This window comes from Eulemur rufifrons, chromosome 3, assembly GCF_041146395.1.
Source record: "Eulemur rufifrons isolate Redbay chromosome 3, OSU_ERuf_1, whole genome shotgun sequence".
Lineage (NCBI taxonomy): Eukaryota > Metazoa > Chordata > Mammalia > Primates > Lemuridae > Eulemur > Eulemur rufifrons.
The window spans coordinates 43,856,762-43,880,259 of NC_090985.1; the positions used below are offsets into that span (position 1 = coordinate 43,856,762).

At 38.8% G+C, this 23,498-nt stretch overlaps 1 protein-coding gene across 5 annotated transcripts in view; it reads left to right on the forward strand.

Moving 5' to 3' along the window:
- Positions 1 to 23,037, forward strand: part of ENPP2 (ectonucleotide pyrophosphatase/phosphodiesterase 2) — a 110,029-nt gene extending 86,992 nt beyond the window's left edge. For 2 of the 5 annotated variants that reach the window (XM_069466045.1, XM_069466048.1), the window contains 7 exons: positions 452 to 503; positions 8,680 to 8,816; positions 10,201 to 10,336; positions 11,013 to 11,090; positions 14,240 to 14,372; positions 15,820 to 15,976; positions 22,445 to 23,037. In XM_069466045.1, the coding sequence (XP_069322146.1) occupies positions 452 to 503; positions 8,680 to 8,816; positions 10,201 to 10,336; positions 11,013 to 11,090; positions 14,240 to 14,372; positions 15,820 to 15,976; positions 22,445 to 22,615 (864 nt within the window). In that variant the 3' untranslated portion in view covers positions 22,616 to 23,037. Of the gene's footprint in view, positions 1 to 451; positions 504 to 7,307; positions 7,383 to 8,679; positions 8,817 to 10,200; positions 10,337 to 11,012; positions 11,091 to 14,239; positions 14,373 to 15,819; positions 15,977 to 22,444 lie in introns of all 5 variants that reach the window. The other 3 variants (XM_069466049.1, XM_069466047.1, XM_069466046.1) reach the window with 3 other exon arrangements.
- Positions 23,038 to 23,498: the final 461 nt, after the last annotated feature.

Below are 23,498 nucleotides of genomic sequence, written 5' to 3' on the forward strand. Positions count from 1 at the left end.
GGGTGGAGTTGCTGAGCCATTACTTTTCCGAATTGCTGAGTCCTTGCTTTTTAGCTTTGGAAAAAGTGATTTCATAAATTGGTTTGAGAATCACTTTAGTGTACCTAGGGATTAACATGAAATATTGAGGCACTATTCTAATTATTTACATATATGTGCCCAAATAATCGTCATTACCAACATGGTAAGTTAGTTCCACAGTTTTAAGGGAAGGAAACAGAGTTAAGGAGAGATTAAAGAAGGTGCTTATAGAGAAAGAACTACCAGCAAGTGGAGCCTAGAATGTCAATTTGAGATACAATAGTAATTCCTCAAAAGAATTTATGCTACTGATAGATTTTAGGATCCTCTTTTGAATTTAGCAGGGTGCTAAGTAGAGAAAAGGGTACAGGAAAGAAAGAGCATTTCTGATTTGGTTTCTTTTTTCCTTTACTGGTTTTCACAAATGAAGAACAAATTGGATGAACTCAACAAACGCCTTCATACAAAAGGGTCTACAGAAGGTAAGAGGTTTATGGAAAAAACAATCAGATAAATTTTTTCTAGTTTTCAAAAATTGAAGAGAATTCTTATTTACTTTATAGTGTAAGCCCAATATTTTTTTAAATTCAAATTTGTATTGCAACATGATTTTTACATCTATCTGGCAAAGGATATTGGTTTATTCTATGTGTACTAGATGTCAGTTGTGTAATAGAAACATTCCATTAGCTTTTTTTTTTCTTCAATAGCTTTAAAGCCCTCTGAGAAATGGACAATCCATTGTGCACTTGGTAGGTCATAAGTTAAGGAGCTATGGGCCCTCTTCTAAAGGGTAGTCACAGTTATAAGTAATAGCAGCTGGTACCTACATGAAGCTCACCTTCCTGGAAAGTCCATGTGTATATTGTGGTGGGGGGAGATACTCAGAGGGAATCAAATCAGAACTCCATCTTCACATAAAGGATCATCTTGAGCCCTAACTCTTATTTTATGTACAATGACAATAAGCATGTATTAGTGAACTTTTGCAAGTTTTCAAAAAAAAAAAAAAAAGAATCTCAATGATTGGCATCAAGAGAGATGCATTTCTTGCTCACATTTTAGTGTGCTGACTGAAGGCCAAGGAGGCTCTGCCCCATGTGTACTCTTTTTTAAAAATTTGCATAAATTTATGGGGTACAAGGGCAATTATTTTACATGTGTAGGTACCATAGTGGTCAAGTCACAGCTTTCAGGATATCATCATCCAAATTATATACTTTGTACCCATTGAATAATTTCTCATACCCACTCTCTTCCCACTGCTTATCTTTCCAAGTGTCTTTTGTCTATCATTCCACTCTCTCATTATTGTGGAATCCAGGCTGAAGGAGGAACCCCTGTTGGGGACATGCCCTGCTCATGGCAGAGGGAGCAGAGGAACCACAGAACTTTGTACTGGCTCTCAATGTTTCTGCTTTTATGAGGCCACTTCCACTCACAGTTCACTGGCCCAAGCTGTGCACATGACACCTCCTACAATGGTGCGGGGAAGTCTATTTTTTCCACAAGGACTCTATCTTGCAAGTCAAATGGCAATGAGCAGGGCCAGTAAACACAATAATACAATCTCCCACATAAGCTCTTGCTTCTGATTTTGAAAATCCAGAAAATCAGAAGAAAATAGAAGGGGAGAGAAAAGTTCCTAGACAGGTTACTGTGGTAGATGGGATAGCATGTTCAACAGCAAGGAAATCATTGAAAGTATATTTAAAAAGTGATAGAACCCAAGCACAGCATCCTCGAGTCATGCAGTAAAGATGCACACAGCCAAATTCTTCTGAGAGCGTCACCCGAGTTATTAGCTTACATATGGTTCTGTTTATCATATGTACTGTTTCCAATCTGATTAAGTAGAGTTGAGGAAACCAGTAGGACATTTTATATGCTTGATTTATTTTTCCTGTTTATAAAGATCTTCATCTGCCTCCTTCTTCCTCTTCCACATCACCACCACCGCCTTCTCCCTTTGATCATAGAACACACAGACTTGTAGGCATGTCATTGGAGGAACCTAGCTTTGAAGATAGGCCTTTATTGGTGGAAGGTACACAAATCCTTCACAAACTCTACAAGTGTTTTCGAATGTTCAACACCTAACCTCCAGCGGACTATAGTGTCACTATAATTAGAAAAATTGAAATGTTGCCGGAGTCAAGGGGTGCAGAATCTCATGATTTAAGTTTTTCAAATAATCCATAACCAAGGCAGAGGAAAATTAATCAGATGCTTCACTTCTCAAGGTCATGAAGTTGTTAATTATGATAACTTTAGCTGTCACTGGACTCCCATGTTTTCATTGATTCAAACTTTGGCTGTTCATGGTACTAACACATTTCTGACTGAGAAAAAAAAAAATTCCTACGTTTGGTTTGTTGGTGGCCGAGTGCTCATGTGACAAAACCAGTCCCACAAACTCAGCATAAGTGGTAATCTTAAACCTCCAAACGTAAGAGTAAGAGGTATCTTCTTGGTGAATCACTAACTCTGAAGGCTGGGAGGCTAGTTAAGTGATGTCACATCTCTGGAGCTCAGAGCTGAATGTAAGTGTCTTATTCATATCACTGAAGTGTCTTTTTACAACACTGAAGCTTAAAGTCTGTGTGTTTTCATGGAAATGGATCCTCATGGATTTATTCAGCAAGCATTTGTTAAGCACTTACCCTGGCCCGGCACTGTTTTGTCTGAGACAACTGTGCCACTGTTGGCACCTGAACCCATGGCTCCAAACTGGTGGCATAAAATATGAGGGGAGAATCATAGTAGTACATGCCCTTGGTCTGCCCGTGGCCCAGTGGGACCAGCTTTTAATGATACAAGAGAGAATTGAAAAGTATAACATGAAATAAAAATAATTATTTATCATCATCTTACTATGTACAGAGCATTTCCTTGTTTAGATTCTGGAATATGTATCAACCTAATACTTTCTCTCCTGCCCCTCTCCCCCTGTCTCTTTGTCTCTTTGTCTCTGTCTTATGGGCTCTATTTCAGTGGTTTCATTAGCCGCAAAGCAATGTTTTCTTGGTTGGAGTTCTTCCAGGGCTTTATGATATTTCTTGCATCATAAATTCAGTCTCCCATTTAAAATATTTAATGTCTGCTTCACTCGAGTAGAACCTTGTGAATGTGGATCACTTTGTGTGTTACGTTCAGAGTAATTATATAACCTTTCTGGATCCTTTTAAATACATAGTGAGGCTTTTAAAACAGTTTGTAAACCTAAAGTTCTATACAATTTTGAAGTTTTACTACATTTATTATTAGTTTTTTTAAGCACAGATGTAAGTAGTTGATATTTTTTAGCATGTCTTATGCTATACACACTTCACTTGTAACATTCATATGCTGTTTTAGTGTCATACGCTATAAAATCAATCATACATCTATACAAAATACATGTATAAAAGCTACATAAAACACGTTTCATCCCCTGGTGAAACAACCAGGTTAAAAAAGGGAGAACTATATTAAATTAATATTGGACAATATTTTTCTATAAATATTTAAACTGTTATAGAATCATGCCCTTTATTAAAATGAAGAGGAAGAAAAATATAATCTTGAAAAGCAGTGATCTAAACTACTTGCTAAAGCTTTAATATTTTTAGATATGTGGTAGATTCTGGATCTTGATTGCATGATTGTTGTTATTTCTGGATCACATGTACCTTACATCTTGGCAGACTTGCCATGCAATGGAAACTCATTTCCTTGTGACTTCAGATTAATAGTGAATGAATGAAAGAAAAGAAAAAATTCAAATCTTTCATAGCAAGCAATGCTGGCACATAGCCAAGTATAATTTTCACTGTAATAATAATTGCACCATTTATTTTAACTTTAGTGTTTTCTCTATTTACATTGAAATAAAAATGTTTTATATTTCCTTAGGTTAGCACTCACTATCATTTTTGTGAAAAAGGAATTTAAAATAATTTTAACACCTATGTGTGTTTGGCCTCTTATCATACACAATGAGAAGCTGGTTTGGATAGAAAAATGACTTACACACTAGTAATTCATGTTAACCTTAAAGCAGAGTCCTGAGTATGGCTAGAGAGGGAATCTCCTCTGAAGATCTTTACAATTCTGAAATGTTTCTCATTTTTGTTTTTTCTTTGGAGATACTGGTTGTACTAAAGAAAGAAGGAGATACACTCATGTTTCTTTGTGTTTGTGTCTGCGTGTATATGTCTGTGTTTTGTGAAAGACCTGGAAGAAATCAATACATAGTATATTTGTTTATGATTTATAGTAGAATTCAAGGTGAATCTGATGATACATTGAATTTTATTAATATTAACCTTTACCTACCAGTATTCTTTGCTGATATTGAAGTAGAGCACAAACCCTTTACTAAACACTCCAACTACAACTACTTCGGGTCAAGACTGAACTAGATGCTTTACATATTTTGTCCCTAAACAGTGCAGCATTCCAGTGAGATATAAAGCTTTGAAAGGTTAAGTCACAGAGTTACGGAGCTATAAAGAGCTAAAATGAGATTTGACTCCTGTTTCATATGACGTTAAAGCCTATGTATCTTTCTTCTAAAAATGCTTCTTATTCTAAGAGTTGGAACAAAGAGAATATGTCAAGAGAGAATTTTGATGTATATTAGTGTTTGAAAGTTATTTCTGAAATACTAGATGCTGTGATACAAACTGCTGTCCTCCTTAGCTTCTCACTAGGCATTACTCGTGCAGAGCTCATGCCCAGGAGTACTTGGACCTTCATTCTAGTTTTCCCTCCATTGGAATAACCCAGCAGTCAGCATCCAACTGGAGACCACCCCAAAGGCTAAGGAGAAGAATGATGGAGCAGGAAGATGAACATCTAGATTCTGGGTGCTGCTACGCAGCTGAATTATTTTGTACAAATCCTAAACTTCCAGTTCCTTCATCAGTACAATGGAGATCATGCTGATCTACTCAGTCCATCTCTCAGGATTATATTAGGCAGGTCCTATGTAGAAAGCCAATATTTAAAAAAAAACCATGAATTTATCATTAAGTATTTACAAAGTAGATATTATGTGATTAGCATTGTTGGAGATGGAGCATACAGTCTCCAACCATGAAACAGATAAAGTCTCTGTCCTCATAAAGTTATTGTTTTGTTGCAAGATTTAGCCAGTTGATGAATTAATTATAGCATAATGTTTTAAGGGTTGAGTTAACAAAGAACAGAGCACCAAGAGGTACTCGAATCAAATCTCAGAGGAGGTTGAAATGGCAGCAAATGATAGTAAGCACTTGTAAGGCAAAGGAGGAGAAGAGACGCAGTAAAAGGAAAGACCTTGGGTAGGATTTTGTGGTAAAATTTAAGAGCACGTTATTGTGGGAGTGAAAGATTTAAAAAAAAAGGAGAGATTTTCATGTGGTTCTCAAGTCAGCCAGCTAATCTGTGGGAATATGAATCAGGAAGCTGAGGAGGGAAAAGAAACACAAACTCATGTCTGTATGACCAAATTTTGGAAGACAAAAAGAATGAGTGCTGGGGAAGTCCGCACCACTTAAAAGGTTTGCCTCACAATATTTTGCCAAATGTGGTATCTGGAGGGAGAACCTTGGCATGTACCAAAAATGCCAGAGACACTATTGTAAACAGGGACCTGGGGTGTGGAATGCCGGCTCTGTCTGGAGTTCAACGGCAGGCATTCCCAGCCTGGGAAGGAAGGCTCTGCTGGGAATTCTACGACAAGAACCCAGCCTGGGAAGACACGGGCTATGCTAGATCCACATCAAGAAATCCCCGGCATACGCTGCAAAAGCAGAGGCTTGCAGGCGAGTCTCCATGGTTGTCGATCTTGAGATAAAGATCCTAACGTGTAAACACCAAGGTTCAAGTACGTTTTGTGGCCTGAATAGGGACTTTCTTCTAAACAGAAAAGCAACGAGTGGCTCACCCAAGATGTCCTAAAGACTAGCTGAGTCAGGCTATGACCAAGAACCTGTGATTCTTTGGTACTTTGAAAAACTAAAAAAATAAAATAAAATCTAAATTTTTATTCTGAACCTTAAAATTCTTACTGCAAAGATTATTTTACTTCTTTTTTAGATGAAACTATTAAACAGGAAGACTCAAGTAGATTTTTTTGGGTCATTGGGGACGTTGGTTGGGTTTTGTCAAAGCCACTATATATATTTTTTCTTTATGCCATTTATGCTCGGTAACAATTGAGAAAAAGTCAGTCAGATAATGATATATTTGTGCTCTAGCTGTGTGCCAAAACTGTATTTAGCTGTGTGTGACAATAGCTTGCAAGCTATGAAGCCCAAATTTCTGAAGCAAGTTGAGTCTCTCTGTGCAGAGCAGAAGAGTGAATAGAGATGGAGAAGCTTAATTGGGAAACCTTATCGGGAGAAAGTGAATCTAAGAAAGTGTCTCTTCCCCTCTTGGACTTCCTCTCCCTTGCCCCCTCATGTCTCTTCCATGAGCTGAACTAGGTAACCATATTATTTGTCATGCACTTTTGAGTATGATAAGGGATACTGTTAACAATTACACCAGGCCAGAAGGCATCAGTTGGGACATGGGGTCACCTTGGTTTAACTTCTTGTGCTCTGTCAAGGACTTTACAGATGCCACCTCGCACCTCGACCCTGTTGGAAGCAGTCCTCGTCCTCTGCGTTCCCATCACACTCTGCAGCTGTCTTTGATGCAGTGCAGAGCACATTGCCTCTCAGTTATTCGTGCCATGTTTGTCTCTCCCACTGAACTGTGAGCTCTCTGAGGGTGAGAGCTCTGTGTTAATCGTCTCCACCCAGCATCTCCATTCCACAGCCCAGGGCCTGGCACAAAGGAAGTGCCCAGAGTCTGATGATGGGGAATACATTAACAGAAACATTTGGAAAAAGATAGGTGACAGCACTGGTGAAGAAGACTGGAGGTTATTCCTGGTACAGAGAAAGGAAATGTAATAACATGTCTGATAGAGTTGCTCACAATGATCACGAGCAGTGTTGCAAATAAATCTGCCTTTGCGGGATGGAGCATTAGGGTGGGGGGGTGGGGAGAATGTGAAGAAATGAGCAGGACTGAGGGAAGAACCAGAGTGGGTGGACACTACAGATTGTCCAAGTCTCTTGTTTGGTGGCTGCTCTGAGGAAGGGTATTACATGTAAAAACATGGATGCTGTATTTTGCTGCCCGCCCCCTAATGCAATAGATTGGATCCTAAGCTTGAATTTGAGTTTGGAGGAATGTGTTTGGTATGCATTAAAACTTGAATGATAAAAAGAGAATAGCTTCTCAAAGAATTTTGATACTTCTGCTTCCAGCTGAAACCAGGAAGTTCAGAGGCAGCAAAAATGAAAACAAGGAAAACATTAATGGATATTTTGAACCTAGAAAAGGTTTGGTTTGAGTTTTGAAGGAAAGTCTGAGTTGGTTAACAGCCCTCAAGTACTACTGTTATGATTTGCTGGCTTTTTATTTGTTTATTATATTTCATTTATTTAATAGTGTCATATTATGTTCTAATTCTTCGGGGTGGGTCCCCAAATTTGGCAGCTTAACCAAGGCTTCTGCATTTACTGCAGTGCTGAAGAAGCCAAACTACCCAGAACAGGCTTGTGTTGTAATAGCGTGGGCCGCTTTGCCTCAAATCAGCAGTTCTACTTGGGAGGGTCTTGCAAAGTATTCTACAAAGGGTTTTCTCCATTACTTGCATAGAATGGTAACACTTTATTTAAAGTAACATGTATACATAATTTAATAAGTGATTGCCAGAACTTATTTTCTCTAATAAAAATAAAAGTAAATTTTTTTTTTTTAAATTATCACTTATGGAATGGTAAAATGTCTAAGCCTCAATCTCTAAATCTTTTGGTCTGTAGGGACCTCAATTTCTAAGAATCTACGGAAATTTTGACTTTAGCCTATCCAAAGTGGGCAGATTAAGCTCCAGGCATTTATAGTGAGGGTGGAGTGAAGGTTGGCATACTGAACTCCCATGTCGTCTTCGAAAAGTAAAGTTTCAGACCTTTTCTCCCTAACAGGAGCGCTTTCCCTAAGGGTCTGAATCTGCATTCTGGTGCCTTAGCCGAGTTCTTCCATAACTGATGTATTTAAAGGACCCTCTTGAATGCCCACTTATTTTATCTATACATGTTCCTTTAAGTACTTACCCGAAGAGTTTTCTTCCATGTGACAAAGCTGCTTATTTTAAATGCTCATTACTACTCACTTTTTATGCTAAGAAAATGCATATTTGAGTTGCAGTTTGCAAATAATGATCAAAGAGAGCCTTCCTCTTAATTAAATCATCGGTTAACCTGATAAGCCTCTTCAGGGGTCAAATTAATTCTACAAAATTCCAATCCTATTGGTGTTCTTTTCGGCCAAATAATTTCAAAATTTACTATATAAAGTTTCCTTCCTATTCAGATTGTAAATTCTTTACAACTGAAGAAAGCATTAACATAAATATGGCATTTACATTATAGTTTTGATATCTCCAAACCTTGACCCATGCTTAGTTGATCAGATAAACCACAGAAGTGTTAGGAAAACTAACTTGATTAAATTAAGAAGAAGGTGCTATGTTATTAGTAAGCAAATTTTTAGACAATCCGACTCTCTTCCAATATTTTTTTAAATGAGGTAAAGTTTGATATGTGTTTAACACAGTTTTATTTTTTTCTTTCCTAGAGAGACACCTCCTCTATGGACGACCTGCAGTGCTTTATCGGACCAGATATGATATTTTATATCATACTGACTTTGAAAGTGGTTATAGTGAAATATTCCTAATGCCCCTCTGGACATCATATACTGTTTCCAAACAGGTTGTTGAGAAAATTGGATTTTATGTTCTTCACTTTATTACATTCCTTGCATGAATACAATGAATGCTTGCTTAATAGAATCTTGTCTTGGAAAATATTTTAATTTTTCCTGATGAAAGAAATTCTCTGTTGGATCTACTGCAAGATATTTTGAACTAGTCATAATTTAATGTTCTAATAATTCCATGGCACCATGTGAAGCATTGAAGGGAGCATACTAATTCTTTTAGTTTGTTGTACTTCACTTAAGTCATTGCCCACTAGTTACAGAAGCCACTAAAGTTGGTTTGTTTGTTTTAATAGACTTTATTTTTTAGAGCAGTTTTCAGTTCCCAGCAAGACCAAGTGGAGAGTGGAGAGTTCCCATATACCTTCTGCCCCTCCCCCCACTCACAGCCTCCCCCTCCGTCAGTATTCGGTTTGTTTTTAATAAAGTTTTATATTGGGGTTTCAGTTTTGATGAAGATGACATAGGTAGGTATATATCAGGAGTAAGAAAATTTTATTTGGCAGTTGAGTTTTGTTTTACATTTCTGAATACATAGGAAGAGAACACGCCTATTACCCAAAACACAGCTTCCTTTTAATTTGTACTATGTGCATATATGTGTGCTCCTGTACATACTATGTGTGTGTGTGTGTTCTTTTTTTTTTTTTTAGGAGATATATCTATATTATTTCTTAGAGTGTTATTTTTTAAGTTATCTTTCATGAATCCTATTCATTATTTAAACAGTGGGATTTCTGCTTTATATTGGTGTTTTACTGAAGACTTCGGTAAGAGAATTCTGCTGCTAAAAAATAAGAGTTTGAGGCCGGGCGCGGTGGCTCACGCCTGTAATCCTAGCACTCTGGGAGGCCGAGGTGGGCGGATCCTTTGAGCTCAGGAGTTCGAGACCAGCCTGAGCAAGAGCGAGACCCCACCTCTACTAAAAAAATAGAAAGAAATTATATGGACAGCTAAAAATATATATAGAAAAAATTAGCCGGGCATGGTGGCGCATGCCTGTAGTCCTAGCTACTCGGGAGGCTGAGACAGGAGGATCGCTTGAGCTCAGGAGTTTGAGGTTGCTGTGAGCTAGGCTGACGCCACGGCACTCACTCTAGCCTGGGCAACAGAGTGAGACTCTGTCTCAAAAAAAAAAAAAAAAAAAAAAAAAAAAAAAAAAAAAATAAGAGTTTGAAAATTATTGACTTTTATGGTATGTAATTGTAGGGACTTTTGTTTAAAAGAGTCAGAATATCAGGGTATGAACTATAGTAAAAGGTAGGGCGGTTTCGATCTTGGCTGTTTGTAGCAGAGCAACCTGGCGTCAGTATTTTCCTGTCGGTTTGTCATTGTCACTGTGATGGCGTCACTGAGTGTCCCTGACTCCTCGTGCAGGCTGAGGTCTCTGGCATCCCCGAGCATCTGACCAATTGTGTCCGGCCTGACGTCCGTGTTTCCCCGAGTTTCAGTCAGAACTGTTTGGCCTACAAAAATGATAAACAGATGTCCTACGGATTCCTCTTTCCTCCTTGTAAGTTGTAGAGTCTCAAGATCTGAAGCCTCAAGAGGGATGTTATTCTGTGCATTCTAGAGTGTGAAACTTGGTATTTAGGATTTCAGTGGCACGGGTTTTCTTCAAGAGGAGCACTCTACAGATTGTAGAGATAAACTTCTATGGGATCCTCCCAAAATCGGCCAAAAAATGACCAGCTTTTGAAAATCCCATTCTCCAGGAGAATTCTAAAGTGCAGGGACTCTTCTGTATTCCCCCTCACATCATTAAATGAGAATCTGAAAACAAAATAGTAAATAATTAAGACATTAGTCCTTTAAATAATACTATAGAGGGGCTCTCTTTAGAATACATGAAGCCCTTTAATTATCTCTTATTATCTTGATGACAGTTTTTTAAAGTCTAAATTGCACTAATGAAATCAAGGAATTCTTTTACATAATGATTGGTAGACTCAAGAACTAGGTAGGAAAAAAAATAGCATTGTAAACGATTTTTGAGAGAGAGCTAGTGAGTGAAAAAGAGAGGCTGAGTAGGGGGTGGGAGAGTAGGAAATGTATAAAGGAGTTAGTGAGTAGGAATAAAAGAGTATATCCATTCACTTCATGCTATTTGGACCATTTTAGAAAATTGCTTTTTTGATTAATGTAGATTTTGATAAGCAATGTGCACTATTTGTTTCCCTAATGCTTAGATCTGAGCTCTTCGCCAGAGGCTAAATATGATGCATTCCTTGTAACCAATATGGTTCCAATGTATCCTGCTTTCAAACGTGAGTCCAATATTTGCCTAATACACTGTTATTTATGAATACAAATATTTCTAAATTTACCACTTTCTTTTTCTACCTATATATTAATTTTAATAATATATATGTATATAGCCTGTATATTTTTTGAGGATCTTTCATGTAAATTCCCTATTGTTGATCCAAAATTTGAATCTGTGAGGGAGGTTGGCAGTTTATCCCTTGTTTATAATTAAGAAATGGACATCACAAAAAGTGGCCCAGCTCATGAATGGTAGAAGCTAAACCAAGTTTCTGTTTTTCTTTTAATCTGGTGCTATTTTTATTTCAGTGCTCATTAGATTGATGGTTAAAAGGGTCTTTGTTTTATTTTTGAGGCTTCTTGACCTTTAGCAGCACCTATATTTATTTATTGAACATTACAATAAAAGCCACTAGCACCTGTCTCCTTTGGAGTTATGATATATTTTGATTGTTGACCCTGAAACCCAGTAAGAGCCTGAAGTGTCTTCTGAATCATCAGAGCATTAATTTCAGATGGTTTTAGGACTGTGCAAATTATTGTTTTAGTTTCTTTGAACACTTACAATTTCTTTGTACATGACGTAAATATTTGTGGATGATAGTGAAATTATGAATTGTATAGGCACAATAAGCTTGGCCCCCAAAACCAAGTTCTTGTTCCCGCAGAGAGCCCACTGGCTGTGTGATCATAGAAATGCCATTTAACCTCTCATTTGTGAAGTTAAGAGATTTGATTGCATGACCTCTAAGACTCGTTTGGATTTACGACTTAATTGTCCAATGGCCAAAACAATTCGTTTTTTGTTTCTGATAACAAAGAATTAATTCTTTCATCTCTCCATCCATCCATCCATCCATTCATCCTTTCATCCACCCACGCATTCAAAGATAGAGAAAACATAATGGGTAGCTTTTACTTCCTGTTAGTTCCTTTACAGTGAACAGACCTAAATGCTTATGGGAAAGTAGGAAAAGGATACACCTGTACCTGATTCAATGTGGCAGAGGGGAATTGGGTTGTGTTACAGTATCTCAAGGCTGAAATAGAATCTCAAGATAGGAACAAGTGATTGTGGAGTGTCATCTACAGTGGCAGCCCTCCCCAGCTTAACACTGGCGAAATGGCCCACACAGTTTAGAGAAAAAAATGTTTATTTGATGTCCTAGTTAGTAAATGAAGGTTTATTCAAAGGCAGAATCCATTGCTTATGAGTGAAAAGTTAAAGTCTGCTTTTAAAAGAAGGTTTCCTGGTTTGTTCTGAGACCCAACTGAGAAACATTTCAGAAACTCACATAGATACATTTGTCACAATATTACACGGAATGCAGCTTCATTTAATTTCCACGAATCAGGGTTTCCTGGATTTCTTTATTGATGTGTTTTTTGACCAGATGGTAATAAAGGAAACACACGGTACCACCCTGAGGCTGGTATGGAAAGGGCCTTTCACAGAGAGCTGGCTGTTCTTCTTCACTAGGGGAATGGTTTTTTCACATGCCACATTTCTGCGGGTTTGGCCTTTTGACTGTTCTCATTGTTGTTTCTTTTCCTCTCTCCCTCTCCTTTTTTTTTTTTTTTTTTTTTTTTGATTGCTCAAGTTAACATTTGAACTTCTCTCTCACTGTCCAGCTTCTTTCTTTACTGCAAATAATTATTTAAGGTATTTATTTCGGTTCTGGCAGGCTGCTCTGTCATCTCACCCAGAGTAGAGTATCAGAAGGGATAGAGGACAGTTGACATGCTTTGAGAAAGATGGCCATGTACTTTTTAGTAAGGGGAGGGAAGAAGAGATAAAAGCTGGAACCTCACAACCCTTATGTAGAAGAGAGCAAGGCGAGTTGGAGAGAATGTTTCAGAACCAACTCATTGCTTGTCTTCGTGTCTTCTTCTGTCATTCTTTTCTTTTGCCTTTCTCCTTCTCCATTCCGCGCCCCTCATGCCTCCTTGGTTGGTCATCATGGACATTACAGCCAGGGTGGACAAGGAAATCCTCTGCAGGGGGTGACATTTAAAGTGAGAAATGAGTAATAGAGGAGAAACCAGATAAGCACAGATCAGGAGAGGAGATTTTCAGGCAAGGAGAAGAGCAAATGCAACTGCTTAGCCTGGAGCAAGTTTGGCAAGGCTGGGGGACAGAAGGAAAGCCTTGCAGCTGAGGGGGAAAGGGGAGGAAGTGAAGTCATGGAGGGAGGCAGAGGCCATGGTGGGGACTTGGAAACTATCTGGAGTGTTAGAAATGGGTGGTGTTGGGGGGCTTGTGGGAGATATGATCTGATTTATGGTGTAGAAGGATCCATCCGGCTACTATATGGAGAATGGGCTACCAGGGAAGTCCATTTCTCACAAGGAGCTCAGGAAGTAGTCTTTTGTGGCAGTTCACTTCAGAGAGGATAATAACTTAGACCAGGGTAGATGCAGTGAAAAAGGTAAGAGGTGGTCAGATTTGGGGTTGTTGGGGTGTATTTTGGTGACAGCACTGACAGGACTTATTCACATGTGTATGAAGTAAGGAGAAAAGGCAAGGATGACTCTCGGGATTTTGGCCTGAACGTCTAAGAAGTGTCAGGGCATTGACATGATCGAGTAGGTGAAAGTTGGGGCAGGATTGGGAAGGAACATCAAAATTGAGTTTGGATAATATTTTGCTTGCTGTGACTATTAGGTATTCCAGTGGATATGTCTGGAACTCTGTGGGAAGGTCAGGGCTAGAGACATAAACTTGGGAACTAGCATATTAATGAGATCATGAAGGAAGGGAAGGTAGAGTAAGGCCTTATTTTCGATTACTCAGAAATGCCATATGTCCTCTTTTGCACATACTGTTCCCTTGCCTGGCCTCCACTTCTTTATCTGGGAAATGCCCCCTACTTATCCATCCCTTGGTAACCACTTTGTCTGGGAATCCTTCCCACACTTCTTATACTAGGTTAAACTCCCCTATCATTGTTTCATTTTCCATATATTTCCCTTTGCTGGTTTGTAAATAATACACACACTGATAATGCTTTACGATGAATTCTTCTCATGAATCACAACAGTTCTATTGTCTCTTGGCTTATAACATTTGGCTTGTAGAATGCACCCTGGACAGCATTTGGCCAAAGCAATGAATTTTGTTCGCGAAGAATTGATTTTTGTCTTTGCACAGGGGTGTGGAATTATTTCCAAAGGGTATTGGTGAAGAAATATGCCTCAGAAAGAAATGGAGTTAATGTGATAAGTGGACCAATTTTTGACTATGACTACGATGGCTTACATGACACAGAGGACAAAATAAAGCAGTAAGCGTTTCACTTCTACTCAACATGTGATTTCTTAAATTCCAAGATCTCGCTCAAGGCTGTTTTTCAAATATTCATGTACTAGAGAAAAGCTGATACGCCTTAAATGTTTTTCTCTTTGAATCTCCTTTTGAATTTTTCAGTTCCTATGATTAAATGTGACATTGGTGGTTGGAATGGAATTTTGGGGTTTGTGGTAAATAAATGCACTTTTCTGTTCCCTGAAAGAATACATATCGAAGATTTTAAAATGTGTTCAACAACTCTTCAGTGGAAAGATGATCATTTCCACTCAGCTCCATTACTTTTGGGGGGTGGGGAGAACTTTGGGAATCCCTGAGATTTTCTGAGTTAGTACCTCTCAACAGGAAATTGCATATAGATTTTGGCTGAATCTGGTTGCCTCTGTCTCTCTCCGTGGTGCTATTGGGCATGTGAAAGAATGAGGGATTTTCTGGGCTTGTGAGAAACTCACAGTCTAGTGGAGGAGAAGAGAAGATACTCACACCAACAAATTCAGAATCGGTTGTCATTTAATTTTATACATGCATGAAACAATAAGAGAGCAACAGAATATTAGAGAGGGTTTGGTTGTGATTTACAGATACTTAGAGAATAAAATGCTATTTTAAAAATACAGATGTATAAAATAGAAGCTATATTACTGCTTTTCTAGTCATTTATAAGAGAAATTTTATCTTAATTGTACATTTATTTTATTGCCGATCATTGTTATAGTTTTTTAGCTAACATTAAGTTATTAGCTTAATCATAATTTTAATATTTGGAAAATGGTTAAAATTAAGATCATAGAAAACCAGGTAAGGAATTGTGAATTTCTGTACATTGCTGTATTGGAAAATATTTTTTATGCCTCTAGACTCCTAACTAGCACTCAGGCCTTAGTACTTCTTTTGGTAAATGAGTTCTTTGTACCAAGTTTAATATTTCATTATAGCTTGAAAAGGCTGTAATTCTCCTAGCTCCAGTGTCTTCTGCCTCTGGTCCATTTTAGACAACTCTATGAAAGTTATCTTCCTGCAATGTAGATATAATAATGAATGACACACAAGAATCTTCAATATGGAGCATTACTGCCTAAACAATAATGCCCAAACACCACACCCTGGCACTCAGAACCCACCATAATTTGGCTTTTATTGACTCTTCCAGCCTATCATTTCTACTACATTGATCTATTCATCATTACCTGCCTCCAAGTCTTGGACCAAGTGATTTTTTTTTTTTGCCTGGAATATCTTTCTCACTCTGCCAGGTTTGAGGGAGTGAGGAGATTCCAGGCAGAGAAAAACATCATGTTCAAAGGGGGCAAATGACTCAAATGAATGGGAATTAATTTCAGTGACATTAGCAATATTGATTGGTCATCATTTAAAAGAGAATGATTCTACATCAATTGTGACTTTATTTTACCTTCCTGTTTCAGGTACGTAGAGGGCAGCTCCATTCCCGTTCCGACACACTATTACAGCATCATCACCAGCTGCCTGGATTTCACTCAGCCTGCTGACAAGTGTGACGGCCCTCTCTCTGTGTCCTCCCTCATCCTCCCTCACCGGCCCGACAATGACGAGAGCTGCAATGTGAGTTCACGGAGAGAGTCCTTTAGGATTTCCTTTCATAGTTAACCTGTGTTTCTTAATTTATATTTCCATCGTGGAGGTGGAATACACTTATTATAAAGCGGTGTACTGTACAGCAAAGTAGAAAGAAGAGAGGACCTAAACAGAACTTTGCCTAACAAGTAGGAACTTGGTATTCTAATGACTTTTTTTTTGTTTTTTTTTTTGAGACAGAGTGTCACTTTGTTGCCCTGGCTAGAGTGAGTGCCGTGGCATCTGCCTAGCTCACAGCAACCTCAAACTCCTGGGCTCAAGCGATCCTCCTGCCTCAGCCTCCCACGTAGCTGGGACTACAGGCATGCGCCACCATACCTGGCTAATTTTTTCTATATATATTTTAGTTGGCCAGATAATTTCTTTCTATTTTTAGTAGAGACGGGGTCTCGCTCTTGCTCAGGCTGGTCTTGAACTCCTGACCTTGAGCGATCCACCCGCTTCGGCCTCCCAGAGTGCTAGGATTACAGGCGTGAGCCACCTCACCCGGCCTCTAATGACTTTTTGTTTTACAATGTGTGTGTGCATTTGATATGATTTTATGTGTTCAGGTTTGACAAATGATAAAAGTGCCTGAATGTTTTTATTTATTTATTTATTTTATTTTTTCTGTTTTGACTTTTTTTTAATTTCAGCTTATTATGGGGGTACAAATGTTTAGGTTACATATATTGCCTTTGCCCCACCCGAGTCAGAGATTCAAGCATGTCCATCCCCCAGATGTTACGCACCACACCCATTAGGTGTGAATATACCCATCTCCTCCTTCCCCTCCCACCTGCCTGACACCCGATGAATGCTATTACTGTATGTGCACATAAGTGTTGATCAGTTAATACCAATTTGATGGTGAATACATGTGGTGCTTGTTTTTCCATTCTTGTGATACTTAGTAGAATGGGCTCCAGCTCTATCTAGGAGAATACAAGAGGTGCTATATCACCATTGTTTTTTTCTGGCTAAGTAGAACTCCATGATATACATATACCACATTTTATTAATCCACTCATATATTGATGGGCATTTAGGTTATTTCCACATCTTTGCAATTGTGAATTGTGCTGCTATAAACATCCTAGTGCATATGTCTTTTTTATAGAATGTCTTCCTTTGGGTAGTAAGGGGATTTCTGGATCATAGAACTCAGGAAAATCAGCAAGAAAAAATTCAAACAACCCCATTAAAAAGTGGGCAAAGGATATGAACAGAAACTTTTCAAAAGAAGACAGACTAATGGCCAAAAAACATATGAAAAAATGCTCAACATCTCTAGTCATCAAGGAAATGCAAATCAAAACCACAGTGAGGTATCACTTAACTGCAGTGAGAATGGCTTTTATCAAAAAGTCCCAAAACAATAAATGTTGGTATGGATGCGGAGAGACAGGAACACGCATACACTGCTGGTGGGACTGCAGACTAGTACAGTGTCTGTGGAAGGTAATAGGGAGATACCTCAAGAGCTAAAAGTAGAACTACCGAATGTTTTTAGTTTTGCAAAAGGCACACATATTTTGTAAAAAGAAAGAGGAAAATAGCAAAATTTTGATAATTGTTGAAACTAGGTAAGAGGTCATGGGAGTTCATTAGATTATTTTCTTCTCTTAAATGGATGTTTGAAAATTTCCACAATAAAAGCCTTTTAGGCCGGGCGTGGTGGCTCACGCCTGTAATCCTAGCACTCTGGGAGGCCGAGGCGGGTGGATCGCTCAAGGTCAGGAGTTCGAGACCAGCCTGAGCAAGAGTGAGACCCCGTCTCTACTAAAAATAGAAAGAAATTATATGGACAACTAAAATATATATATACAAAAAATTAGCCGGGCATGGTGGTGCATGCCTGTAGTCCCAGCTACTCGGGAGGCTGAGGCAGTAGGATCGCTTAAGCCCAGGAGTTTGAGGTTGCTGTGAGCTAGACTGACGCCACGGCACTCACTCTAGCCTGGGCAACAGAGTGAGACTCTGTCTCAAAAAAAAAAAAAAAAAAAAAAGCCTTTTAAATGCACACAGACATACACACACAGAGAACGAGAGTGAGCAAGAGAGGAATATACACTTTACTAATCAAGTTTTCTTTTGCTACTAGTTATAAGGGAGATATAACAGTCACTCTTTTCTAAAATAGCACAGATGACTCGTGATTCACTATTTCTTCATGGAGACAACTGGAGGGCAGGATGGGGTGATAGAAAAGCCCCTAGGTAGGAAGACAGGAGCCCTGATATATGTTCCTGGCCCTGTACTAATTTGGTACTCAGGGACAAATCACATAAAATCTTCAAGTCTTTTTAATGTGATGGAATTGGGTATGCTCTCAGGTTGATTTTAGAAGTAATAGTCTCTGTGCTTTTGTTTTTTATAGAAGAAGGTGAAGGAATATAGTCTACAGAAGAAAATTTTTAGTCAACAAGTGTTACTCAAATTCCTAAATTGTATAAGGTAGTCTAGGAGAAACAATAGTGTGTTAGACATAGTCACTACTTCTAGGCAGCCTACAGGGTGGGATAGTGAATAAAATTGGTATAGAAATTGCTGCACTGAAAGGCTAAGGGCCGTAAGAATAGCTTCAATGGAGAAAATCAGCTTCACAGGCAGGGTAGCTTTTGGCCGACAGCTTCAATCAAGGGTAAGGATTGTGGCTATGAATATTCAAAGCAAAATAAAGGATGCAGAAAAAAATTTAGAAATTTGAAATATGGCCTAGAAAGCTTATTAAGTTTGGCCAGAATATTGGAAATGAGAGCAGTAATGGGAGATAAGATTTTCAGCGTTGCTTGGAATCAAATATTTAAAAGCATAGTAGTAGTAATGGTAATAACAGTAGTAGTAACAGGAGTCATAGTAGCAGTAGTATAGCTGTTATCATTTATTGAGTACATGCTCTGATCCAGACACTGTACAAACCTTTTACTTAAGTTATTTCTAATGGTATAATCACTCTACGAGGCAGGTATGTATATATATGATCTCTCCCCGGCCCTTTTATTAACTGTTGAGAAACCTATAGCTCATAAAGGGAAAGTATATTGCATGGTTACTTGGTTAGTCAGTAGGAGAGCAGAGTTCTAGATTTAAGGCCTCTGACTCCAAAATCCTGTCTCCTTTCCAATTTACCAGATTTCCATAATAGAACCTTGGGACTTTAGGAACTTTTCTTACTGCTCAGGCATTAGCTAGCCAAGGAAATGTTTAATCAGAAAAGCAACATTTTAGGCTGGGTACGTGGCTCACGCCAGTCATCCTAGCACTTTGGGAGGCTGAGGTGAGAAGGAGTTCAAGATCAGCCTTGGCAATAGCGAGACCCCCTTTCTACACAAACTAATCACCCGGGTGTGATGGCACACACCTGTAGTCCCAGCTACTCAGGAGGCTGATCCTAGATGAACACTTGAGCCCAGCAGTTTGAGGTTGCGATCATGCCACTGCACATTCTAGCCCAGAGAAGAATAAGAGCAACATTTTAGGCTCCGCTTTTGGGAGACAAAAATTTGAATTGGAGGAGGCTGAGCGTGGTGCTCAAAATGCCTTTGGCAAGATTTACAGGAGTCAGGGTGAAAGAACTTGAACTAATGTTATGGTCCTGGAAATTTGAAAAGGAGGATGGAAGGCAGCAATATTATGCCCAAAGGATCAGTAGGGTTTTATAAATGATTGAATGGGAGGTGGAGCAGTGAGGAAACTGCAAGTGAGAAACGAGCTGTCATCAACTAACTTACTGGCTTGGCCTTCTCAATTTTGGTCGTTCATAACCATAAAAGTAGCTAATGGAGTATCAGGGGCATATATTGCCTGTATTATATGAAATACTTTCTCTGTGTGGGGAGGTAAAATTTTTGCAAAAAATTAAACACATATATTATGGAGTGAAATTAAAAATTGCCATGCGCTTTTAAGATAAAGCAAAGACTGCAAAGACATTTTGTATGTATCGTAGGCCATTTAAAGTACACCTAGATTCCTGGGGAATACGTGTTCAAGTTCTGTCATTAGCGGAATTTGGTGATGGGAGAGTTTGAAAAACACTCTTCCAAACTCAGTGCAAAAGAGGTTCTCTTGCCAACCCAAATTTGACATCTGAAAAAGGAAATCTACCGACATCTCCACAAGTCTTTCTCACCTCTCCCTGCTGGTTTCTGACCGTGCACAGAGTTTGGAGGTATTTCTTGTAGAGTTCATGGCCAGCATACTTCTTATTGAAGAAGCCCCTGTTCACATAATTACCTGTCTTTGCTTGAAAGTTTACCTTAAAACTGTTGGGGTTTGAATTCATGACCCTGCTTGGGGGAAAGTCAGGGAGAAAAGGCGGGTGAAAAATAAATGTCCATAGCAAGAAAAACAATAATAAGTGAGTTCACGGAGTGTGCTTTTGTTTGCATGAATTAATATTCTAAGTTAGTTATTTTTAAAGTTTTTCCTTTCCTTCCTACCTTGGTGTACATGAATTTTAAAAAAATTATTAGTTTTGTGTCTTGCACTGCAGTCTTCATCAGCAAATACTTGTGCGGATTGCCAGCTTACATCCAGGCAGAAGATATTTTCTTCACACAAAATAGCTAGTACGTCCTAATTATGAACTGGAGACCAGATTTGAGCATGTGAGAACCAGAAGGGAACGCCCCTCCAATGAAATTGGCAAATCACTTCCCAAGGAAAGAAATAGCAAAAGACAGATTTTTTTTTTTTTCAGAATTCTTCTAATCCCAGCTGACCATTATTTAAATTAGGAAAAACCTTTTTACCCTTGTCCACACATTCAGATGATTGCATTTGCAAAGGAAAAATTGGACTGACTGACCATTGAAAAATCAAACAAATGAGCTGAATATAAAAATTCTCCCAAAATACAGCCTCATGCTTACCCTGCTTACTCTGAGGGGGTCCTGACCTGACTGGAGACCTCCTACTTCGTTAATTATATGGTCACACTGAGGACTGGTCAGCACCGTTGTGGGTAGAGTTATATTTAGGTCTTTCCTGTGAATCACAGAGATCTTGGTTAGGTTGGGTTAGGAGGGTGGGGCACGGAAGGTTAAAATCCTTACTTCCCTGGACTGAAAAGCAATTTCTTCCCGTTTCTTCATTTTGCCTTGGAAGGCCAGAAATCAGTTTCCTGAACCAACACCCTCGTGGGACATATTTAGCACTGGCACAAGCTGCTATATCCCCCTGTCCAGGTCTGCGTGGGTTGGAGCTTTCCGAGAAAACCTATTGCAGATTATTGGGCTTTGGTGGCTAGTTCACTGAGACCACTAGTGGTAAAGAATTGGGTGAGGGCCTGTCTGAACATTCTCAGCCCTGGGACATGCACCCACCCTTCAGCTTGTAGAAAGGCTCTTGGGAGCCATTGCAATTCTTGGGACATTCGTGAATGAAATTATTTGCAAAGGCCTTCCTGCTCTGTGTGTGCTAGTGAAGGTAGGCACTTCTCCATAATTCACGGCTCTCAGAACTTATTCTTTCCCTGAAAAATGAAAGAAGATATTTTTGAGATGCAAAGAACTGCTCCACCTGAATTATCTTTTAGTTTTAAGTTAGACATGAAATAAGTTGTTTGATGTGGAACATCCGAAGGTCTTTCATCTGGACCTTGTGCCAATGAGGCAGTTTTTGGCAAGCAGCTAAGACAGAAAGAGATTTCCTTCCTTTCTTCCATGATGTTTCCTTACTTTCCCTTTTTTCCATTTTCTTCCTTCCTTCTCCTTCTTCCTTCCTCCCAGGGAATGGCAGAAATTAGCATTATTATCCTTGTGAACCAATGAAGAAACTGAGGCCTCGAGAAGTCAAGTAGTTTGATCAAGGTCTCACGGCCAAAAAACACTAGATCCACATTTCCAGCTCAGGCATCTTGGGCATCTTGGGCTCCAAGTTGCCAGGTGTACCAGCTCGGCTGCTTTAAGTTAAACACATTATTCAAATATCAATTCATTGCATTCTAAGAGATGATGTAGTGGGTTATATAAAAAAAAAACAACAACAAAAACTAGGAATGCACACACATAATTTTGTGCCTCAGGCATAAGTTCTTCACTTTCTTTGGGAGGCAGAAGAGTATTCCAAATTACTTGTGCTCTGTGCTCAACATTGCAATTTGACAGCCGGGAAAAGAAAAAAATTACTGAATTCTCCAGGGCCTTTGGTTTTCCTAATTTTGATTTATGTTCTGAGAACCTATTGAGTCAAATGCACTCTCATACCACATGTCTCGTTTATTTGGTACAGCTAATTGCTGTTGAAAATGTTTACAGCCAAGGCCAGGTATTTGTGGCGCATTACCGACAGGAATGCGGCAGAGAGGCAGAAAGGCCAGGAAGGAACAACATGCGTTGGCTCTGTGTGCAGGAGTGCGTAGAAGTCATTTGTGGACTTAGAGCAAACTGATCATTTGGAGAACCTCCTCTGGAAAATTCTGACTCTGATTGTGTTCTATTTCCATTGCAGAGCTCCGAGGATGAGTCGAAATGGGTAGAAGAACTCATGAAGATGCACACAGCTCGGGTGCGGGACATTGAACATCTCACCAGCCTGGATTTCTTCAGAAAGACCAGCCGCAGCTATCCAGAAATTCTGACACTCAAGACATACCTGCATACATACGAGAGCGAGATTTAACTTTCCGATCATCTTCAGTTCAGTCTTATCAACTGGTGTATATTTTTATATTGTTTTTGTATTTATTAAACCAGGACATTAAAAAATGTTAGTATTTTAATCCTGTACCAAATCTGACATATTATGCCTGAATGACTCCACTGTTTTTCTCTAATGCTTGATTTAGGTAGTCTTATGTTCTGAGTAGTGCTTGTAATAAATACTGCAGCTTGAGTTTTTAGTGGAAGCTTCTAAATGGTGCTGCAGATTTGATATTTGCATTGAGGAAATATTAATTTTCCAATGCACAGTTGCCACATTTAGTCCTGTACTGTATCGAAACACTGATTTTGTAAAGTTGCATTCATTTGCTGTTAACTATGACAGACATATTTAAGCCTTATAAACCAATCTTAAACATAATAAATCACACATTCAGTTTTTTTCTGGTTTTATTTGGCTTTTATTTCACTTATAAATTAGAGGGTTTGCTTCAGGTGTATTCATGCATGTAAGGAACCCCTCCCCTTTTTTTTTTTTGTACTGAGCCCTCTTGCTAGTTGCTTTCATGCTACTTAACTCCAGTGGCCTAGACGAGCTGTTTTAGGGACATATCTGTGGGAAAAAAGGCAAAGGGAAAGCAGGACCAGAATGCACTCTCCCAACACATCTGTTTTAAAAATATTTTTAAGTTTGGAAGAATAGTCTCTTGATCAAGTTGCTTCAAAACTCTAAGTCTTCAATTAAACTTTAAGTGCATTAAGCATATATATTCTGTACAAGGTATCAATCTAAGAACCGTGGAGGATATAAAGAGAAATAAGACAGTGAGATGAGATACAGACATAAGAGGATATAGATGGACACACTTGCAGCTCTGACTCGGGTGGGTCAAAGGCAATAT